This window comes from Geospiza fortis, unplaced genomic scaffold, assembly GCF_000277835.1.
Source record: "Geospiza fortis unplaced genomic scaffold, GeoFor_1.0 scaffold113, whole genome shotgun sequence".
Lineage (NCBI taxonomy): Eukaryota > Metazoa > Chordata > Aves > Passeriformes > Thraupidae > Geospiza > Geospiza fortis.
Genome location: NW_005054429.1, coordinates 829,895 through 838,262, shown reverse-complemented (window position 1 = coordinate 838,262; position 8,368 = coordinate 829,895). Strand labels below are relative to the sequence as shown.

At 40.3% G+C, this 8,368-nt stretch overlaps 1 protein-coding gene across 1 annotated transcript; it reads left to right on the top strand.

Moving 5' to 3' along the window:
• The first annotated feature begins 7,018 nt into the window (after positions 1-7,018).
• FSHB (follicle stimulating hormone subunit beta) lies at positions 7,019-8,144 on the top strand. Its single transcript, XM_005426935.3, has 2 exons — positions 7,019-7,177; positions 7,743-8,144. The coding sequence occupies exons 1-2, from the start codon at positions 7,019-7,021 to the stop codon at positions 7,977-7,979; spliced, it is 396 nt and encodes a 131-aa protein (XP_005426992.1). The 3' UTR covers positions 7,980-8,144.
• The last annotated feature ends 224 nt before the right edge of the window (positions 8,145-8,368 follow it).

Sequence of the window (8,368 nt, the reverse complement as noted above, 5' to 3'; positions counted from 1 at the left end):
TGCTGTTTCATAACATTTCTTTGCCAATTTGCAATCTGATAACACTCCAATTCCTGTAGCTCACAGGGCAACCCCATCACCCCATAATCTGCTCAACAATGGCTCCATGCCCTAGAATAAAAGGTCCATATGACTGCTTAGAAAAAAAAGAATTTAAAAGAAATTGTTCAGACCCCCTAAAAGGAGTTAATATTTTAGCTAAAGTTGGTCAGACAAAATGTTAGAATTGCAGCCAAATGTGGTTAGGGCTGTATGCATTCTTCCCAACCTATTTTTCTTAAACAATTTGACCTAAAATTACTGCACTTGCAAAAAAGATACGGGTCAGGCATCTTCAGCCCAGGACTTTATTCAGCAAGCCAGGTAAGGTGGGCTTCTCATCCTTCCTCCAAGAGTGCCAAACCATTCTGCACCAACTTTGTTGTGTTCTCAGTGCAGACTGCCAGCATGATTCACACCAGCCTTGTGTTGCATATCATAGCTGCAGTTTGGAAACAATTAGCAGCTGCTGGTTTTTCGTGTATGAGTAAGGTTCAGTCCTGCCAAATTTACTGTTTTAGAAGAAGAAGGCATCATAAAATGCATCATAGAAGCTTGTCCAGCTCCCTAACATAACAGAAATAATGATGAAATATTCCAGAGTCTGAAATATTGGGGTTTTTTTAAATTATTTCTAGGTTTAACAAAATAGGAATACAGCAGGTTAGTGGAACAACCCACCTAGAAAATAAGTGCAAGCATTCCTTACACAAACTAATGGCAGCTTTTGTCCTTTGGACTCCACTCATTCTATTATATTTGGGCCTTGAAATATTATTAACATAATGATTAAATAATAAACATAATTAAAATGCAAAATAATTAAATAAAAATAAAAAATAAACTCAAATTTTGACTTTTCAAGTGAATATTTAGACATGTTTTTTTTTCTCTTTGATTATCTTTCTGGTTGTTCTCAACAGCATAATGACAACTCCATACAGGCCCAAGAACTGCTCAGGTAACAAAAAGGAAACCCTAGCTGATCAGGTATTAAATAACTATATATTTTCCATCATGTATTGAATAACCATATATTTTCCATCCCTTGCTTTGTCATTTTTCTAATATGGCTGATCCATGACAATGCTTTCTAGTTGAAAAACACTGTAACACTCAGAAAAAACTTAAAATAACACAGCAGTACTCCAGAGCAATGACAGAATTAAAATTTCTTATTACTCACACACAAAAAAGTGAAAAAAAGTACTTTTCATTGGAAAATTAAAATATTCAGAAACTATCTGATACATAAAAATGCAAGAATGACCAAGAAATAAAAAGAGAGCATTTTTAGCAAATATTTATTTTTATCCTTGGTTTACTCTTGAGCAGAACCTTAGCACATATTTCCTAACAGATACCACTGGAGTTACCACCTGATCTTATTCAAGGAGCCAGGGCCACACTGTGGCTGTGCAAGAGAAAAGAGATCAAGATGACAAGAACGCCATCTCTAAAAAGAATAAGAAATGCAGCTGGTTTATATATTTAGAAAAGTGGCATAGGAATCAGCCATGAATGAATTTATGTCACGTGAGACAAGAGCTACAAGAGATGACTGAATGACAGCAAAGCATCTGTGTCACCATGATATTTTATGAAAAATCCTTTCCACTGGGATCTTTTCTCCTGAGAAGCTGGGAAGCTTCAGCTTGTCCATGTTTTGCTGCTTTGGAATGAGATTTGGAGAATTGTTTACCCAGCATGTGAAATTGTTTTTACTTGATGACCAATGACAGCCAGCTGTGTCGAGGCTGTGAGCAGTCACAAGATTTTATTATTCTTTCCATTCCTTCCTTGGTAGCCCTCTGATGAAATCTTTTCTTCTATTCTTTTAGTATAGTTTTAATATATCATTTCCTTTTAATGTAATATAGAACATAAAATAATAAATCAGCCTTCTGAAACATGGAGTCAAGATTCTCATCTCTTCCCATGTTGGGGACGCCTGCAAATTCAACACATCTGGATTGCTGGGTTTATTAAACACTTCTCAGAGTCTCTCCTTTCTGCTGCTGTTGGCTGCAAGCAGGATTTCCACAAGGCTTAGAAAGACTAACAGCTTGTGTAGGTATTTGAAAATATGGGATATGTAACCTCAGCTCCAAGGAATGGGAACTTGTATCTCCAGAGATTTCTAAAACCCTGTGCTACCAAAAGCACAGTCAATCCATTCTGGCATTTCCTTTAGTCGCCTGAGGATCAAATATTCTGCTTTCATATGAATGCATACACAAATCCATCATTAATGATGAAGTCTTTAGCTGACACTAATTAGTTTCAACTATCTGTGTGCTCAGCAGGCCCGACCTACTTCACAGTTCTGCTTCATTAGTGCTGGCAACTTAAAACAACATCAGTAAAAATTATATTGACCAACAGTGCCCAGCCCCTCAATGCAGGCACCACTGAAGGCAGTGTGAATTTAATAAGGGTCACAGTAAACCCCAAAGGCACAGGGAGAGGTAAAGCAGCAGCAAAAGTCATGTCCCACCAGCAGCAAGCAACAAAAGGGAAAAACCAAACTCCAGCTCATTTATTCAGCACTGTGCTGCTGTGCTCTGAAATTCCAACACCACAGAAGGAGCTCAGGCTGCAGCACAGAACGATTTGTAAGCTTGGTACTTCAAGGATATCCATTCAGTCAGTCACTGGGGAGCAGCAGCAAACCTCAGGGTAAATCTGGAGCTGTGCAGAAAAACATTTGGAGAAGCACAGAGAGGGGAAAGGCAGAGGGCAGTGTCCAAAGAAACCTGGCAGAGGCACACACCCAGCAGGGTGGCACTGCTCCACATCTTCATGGGCTGGAACCACACACAAAGTGAATTCAGCCACACATTTAAGCACCTTGGACGTGCCTTGAGACATTTCCAGTGCATTCAGCTTTCACGTGCAGAAGCTGTTATCATCGGCAACATATCTAATCAAGAGCTAAAACATGTAATCACAACTATGAACATCAGAAACTTAAAACCACATCCCCTGACACCTTTAAGTTTAAAAAACATTAAAACAAATTTAACGCTTCTCATGCAAACCAGCTTTCATATGCAGAAACTGTTATCCTCTGTAACATAAAACATCTTAAACATATCCTCTGTAACACAAAACATGTAATCACAACTGTGAACATAAGAAACTTCACAAATATGATCATAAGAAATACTTCCAATGCAAACCAGCTTTCACATGCAGAAGCTGTTATCCTCTGTTAACATATTTACTTATCAAGAGCTAAAACATGTAATCACAACTATGAACATCAGAAACTTCAAACCACAGCCGCTGACACCTTTAAGTTTACAAACATGTAAGTATTTAAGGTTACACTACAAGCTAAAGCTAGGCTGCAGCAGGATGTATTTTATACCAAATGTTTTTTCCCCGCTAGAAGGTTGAATACATCTCCTGTCAGGACAGAGTCAGATTTATTACTTGTTGTGGACGTGTTGCACACACATAACCAAGTCTTCCAATAGCACTTGGACAGATGCTGAAGTTCTCTTAAATATCTAAACTACCTTCTTTTAAGCAAGACAGACTTAAAACCTGTAGCAACAGAATCATTAGTCTTAGCATCACCACACTTGAAGAAAGAAATTCCATTTTTTTAGGACGTATAAAGAAGATAAAAGTTTTCAGTTCTGTATTAGATGCTTTTGCAAGAAAAAAAAAAAAACAAACAAAAAACCAATATCCCACATACACACACACGAAAAAAAAACCCCAAAACAAAGAAATAAACTAACCACAAGCAGAAGAGAACAAGCATTTGCAGATAGAAGGGAAAGAAGAGGAAAATGTGGCACAGCCCTTGTATTTGAAGTGATTAAAAAAAAGCAAAGCAAAAGCTCCCTTGTGACAGCAGTGGTGCCAATGGCTCGCTAGGTTACAGCAGCAAACAGTGCAAGGAAAGGAGCCACAGAACACTAAAAAAGTAGCAACACCAGAAGCATTTTGTGTCCCCAAATAGCCACTAAGGCTTCACACAGCCATGTGAACCTGCTGTCCTCTGTGATGCCACAGGAGCTGAGATGTCACTGTAGGACATGAAACAACACGAGCACACGCCGCTGCTCTCAAGGTGAAAAAAGGGAAGTTTAATTCTGACTCCAAACATTTATAGTTTTCCAAAAGTGACAATGAGTTGGAGGGTGACAGTGCCACCTCTCCAATGACACTGGACAAACCAACACTCCGTCAAATCTCTCCTCCTCCATAAAAGAATGCAAAACAATAAATTATTTACAGAAAGTGTGTGAGAAAGTTTGCTACAGGAATGTAAACATCAGACGGCTTAGAAAATCTTAAAAAATCAGGGTGACACTGGTGTATTTGTATTCTGCCCCAGCAGAACCTGAGTTTGATGACCCAGCCCCCAGCTCACACTGAGGATCTTCCTTGAGAGCATTTCCCAGATTCCAGAGTGCAGAGGTCTTGGCCATCAACTGCTCCCTTAGGGCCCTTGAAATCAGGGCAAGCCTTCCATTAAAGTGTCTGTATTGTGTTTATGAACTTCACGAACTCTTCAGGAGAAGACTTTCTGCTATTCCCAGCCCTCAGTCACACTCTCCAATCAATCCCATCACTTACACCGCCACACCTCTTGGTCTCACTGACAAATCTGGATTTACAACAGTGCTGTAAAGTCAGCTTTCCTTTGAATAGAACAACTTCCCTGAATGGTGCTCTCGCAAGTGAGGAGGCTGAGAGCTGGGGCAGTGAAGATACAACATGGCAGGGGCTAAACTTGCACTGTCTGCTTGCCAAACCATGCTTCAGTCAAAGTGTATGACTTATTCAAAACATGAAACAGAACAGGTATTTTCTGTACTGCCCTCTGCAAATGAAACTTATTTTGTCTTATTTAACTTGGATAAATTAGTACTTAGAAAAGATCAGATCCTCAGTAGGGATATAACAAAAGTAATCAGCTTTTGTCTGACCTCTCTGGAATTAGAGATTTGCAGCAACTGAGAACCTCCTCTGAGAAGACAGACTGTGTTGACACTAAATGACACCAAAGAACATTATCAAACAGTCACAGGGTCTATATTCATTCAGAGAAAGAAAGATGTCTAATTTTTTTTTTTTTTTTTTACTTCTTTATAGATTTAAGTGAACTGTCTTCTCATTCAAACAAAGTTTTTATTACAGGAGACGCCCAGGGAAAATTTCCACCTCACTTTCTAACTTTGGTGAGATGCAAAATTCATTTCTGAATGCAGGTACTGCAGGGAAAGTGGAACAGATGGGCAGTCTGCAGGACCCCAGCAAGGTATGACACACTTAAAGGGCTCATTTGTAAAAGCTACTTGGAAAAATACCCCGGCTGCAGGAACCTAATAGTCCAGGGAGGACTTATGTGCATGATAAAATGCTTTTAAATTCTGTGTCCTTGTCTAGTTTTCCTTCAGGGGTGGATTTCTGTCAAAGTCAGACTGACCATAATAGAACAGTCATAACAAAGCAAGACTGGCTGTTCTGGGCAGGTAATAGTAAATACAGGGCTGCTGTGAGTCATCCTCCCCAAAAGTGGTGTGTGAAGCTCTGAGGCCTTTCTCTGTCCTTATTCTGGTGAAGAGGCACACATCCCTAACTTGGGAATGCAGGAAATACCCAAACACTATCCACAGACTCTTTTATTCCCATGGAAAACCAAGGAATTCATTCAAGCTGGGTTTGCATGGTTGTCAGCTAAAAACATCAGAATTTTCCCTGGAACATGAAAATATTTTTATCTGAGATCACAGACATAAAACCACAAATCTGGAGCCTCATTCTGACATCCTAACAGTCCCTTTCCACAACACAAAAATCCCTCACATAAGTCAAAAATGTGATCATGACAGGAACCAGGACTGCATATACTGGGCTAGAAAAGAATGGCAAAGGGAAGAGGAGTTCTTCGTGCTTTGACAAAATTCACATTCCTAGCTTTACTGCATCGATGAATAAATACATATGCAGCTCACTGGGTAAGACCTAGCTCAGAGAAAACCAATTAAGATTGAAAATTTCTCTGAAAAAAACCCAAGAAAATAATCATTAGCTAAGAAACACTACAGCAGTGTCCCCACTGTGAGGGGTCCTCCACTGCCAGAGGACCAGCTTGCACCCCAAGCCATCACTCTGGGGGCTGACAGAGCAGTTTAAACACCCGACTGAACATTTCATTTCCAAAAATAGGCTTCTCAACCTTTTTTCAGACTGTGAAATGGCTCAGCTATTTCTAAATGCCACTGAATCAAACCCAGTGACATGTGGGGAGAGACAGTGTGACAGTAACCTTCACCATCCCTTCCTGAGTGTGTTTGGCTTTTCTTTTTTCCTCTCAACAAGGCTTAATCTCCCTGTCTGGCTGAACATTAATCCTCTTTCACCAAGTCCCAAACTAATGCCTGCTGCATTAAGACACTGCAAATCCTCAAGGTATCAATTACGCCCAATTCAGTATAAAAGGAAAGCACGGGGCTTTCTTCTCACTACAGCTGGTGCTTCTAGGAAGGCAAGTAGAATACAGGTAAGTTTTCATCAGATCCTGATGGAGAAATCTCTTTTTTTTTTCCATATTGCAAACTCTTAAAGTAATTACTTGCTTCTGGAAAATACATTATACTTGGCTCTTTCTCTCTCTTGCTTCGTATTCTTTGTCCTTACAGACAGGATACGTTCTCCCTCCAGAAACTTAGATAAATTTTTTCCTTGGAAGTGGTATGGTATTCTGTTATTATTACCATTCTGCAGAGATTGCTGCCATGCCATTTCCATTGCTTAGGAGCACCAAACTCCTTGAGCAGTAAACATGAGGAAGATCTATCTCATGTCTCTGTTCTCGCTGATGATTCTGAACTCCTGCTGCTGTAGAGCCACTTGGGGATAAAGCAGAGACTCAATTTCTCCCTGCTTCTCTAACTATTGGAAATAACTCTACATGTTGCTCCAGCTGAGCTCTACTTTTTGCTTTACAGACAGGATGAAGACACTTAATTGCTACGTGCTGCTCCTTTGCTGGAAAGCAATTTGCTGCAACAGCTGCCAGCTCACCAACATCACCATTGCTGTGGAAAGGGAAGAATGTGAATTCTGTATCACAGTGAATGCCACGTGGTGCTCAGGATACTGCTTCACCAGGGTGAGACTCTTCATTTCAGGCACCAGAATTGAACATTTCAAGTGATGGATGGATACCCCACTCCTGCAGTCCGTAGCAAACACAGACAGGATGAGCCTTGTGAAAAACAGGCTGAATAACTGAGTAACACAAGAGTAGATGCACAGGCAATCTAAAGCACAGACAGAAGGGTGAAATACCATCACAAAATGCAGTTAATTACCTGGCTGCATATATTATGTTCATAGTGTATGACCACAGTTAGAAGAATTACAATCTGGATCTCTGCTTTTTGATCAATTTGTGCTTGCAAGCAGATACAGTAAAGCAGCCATCCCTGTGTAGATTCCTCTGCTCTTTCAAATAATTTAAAGACTCAAACAATTGACCTGAAAGATTGTCTGGTGATGGGATGACACAAATTTGCTGTTTCAGTCCTCCTGAAAGGGGCAATTTAAAGATATAAATGAAATTAGATGAGTCAGACCCAAATGCTTTTGATGTCAGCAGGATTTTCCCATTTTATAAAAACTCTGAAACCTAGCCCATAACAAATTTTAAAACGGCTATTTCCCTCTAATTTCAGGATCCAGTATATAAATATCCTCCAGTATCAACTGCTCAGCAGACCTGCACCTTCAAAGAGGTTGTGTATGAAACAGTGAAGATCCCTGGCTGTGGTGACCACCCTGAAGCTTTTTACTCCTACCCAGTGGCCACAGAGTGCCACTGTGACAGCTGTGACACCGACACCACTGACTGCACTGTCAGGGGCCTGGGGCCAGCCTACTGCTCCTTCAGCCACAATGGAAGTAACCAGTGAGGGGCACTGGGGACAGCAGTTTGGCTTGCAGGGTTCCCTGCTAGGTGAAGGTCCTGTTCAGGTTTCAGTGGAAGGTAACAGGCTTGGTATTTAGAAACTACCAAGACTGAAACAAAGATTTTTAAGGCCAAAAAGATAGAGCTACTGACTAAACTCCTCTTCATGCCTTCCTTACTTAACCTATCATCATTTGCCTTAAAATCATTTCCATAGGTCTATCAAAAATGCTGCTTCCAATCTCTTCTGCCTTTCCCTCCCCTCTTTATCACAACTTTGTTATTTATATTGCTGTATTTCTACTGCCTGGTTCACGGAGATTACTCTATGCTATTCTGTGCTTTCAAAAACTTCCCAAGTTTCAAGTCTTTGGAATCTCCTGCTTTTCATCT

Bases quoted from the DNA above. Each gene is read 5' to 3' on its own strand.
- FSHB (XM_005426935.3), top strand. From the start codon at position 7,019: ATGAAGACACTTAATTGCTACGTGCTGCTCCTTTGCTGGAAAGCAATT. The intron at 7,178-7,742 runs GTGAGACTCTTC...CTCTAATTTCAG, and splicing joins CAGGATACTGCTTCACCAGG to GATCCAGTATATAAATATCC.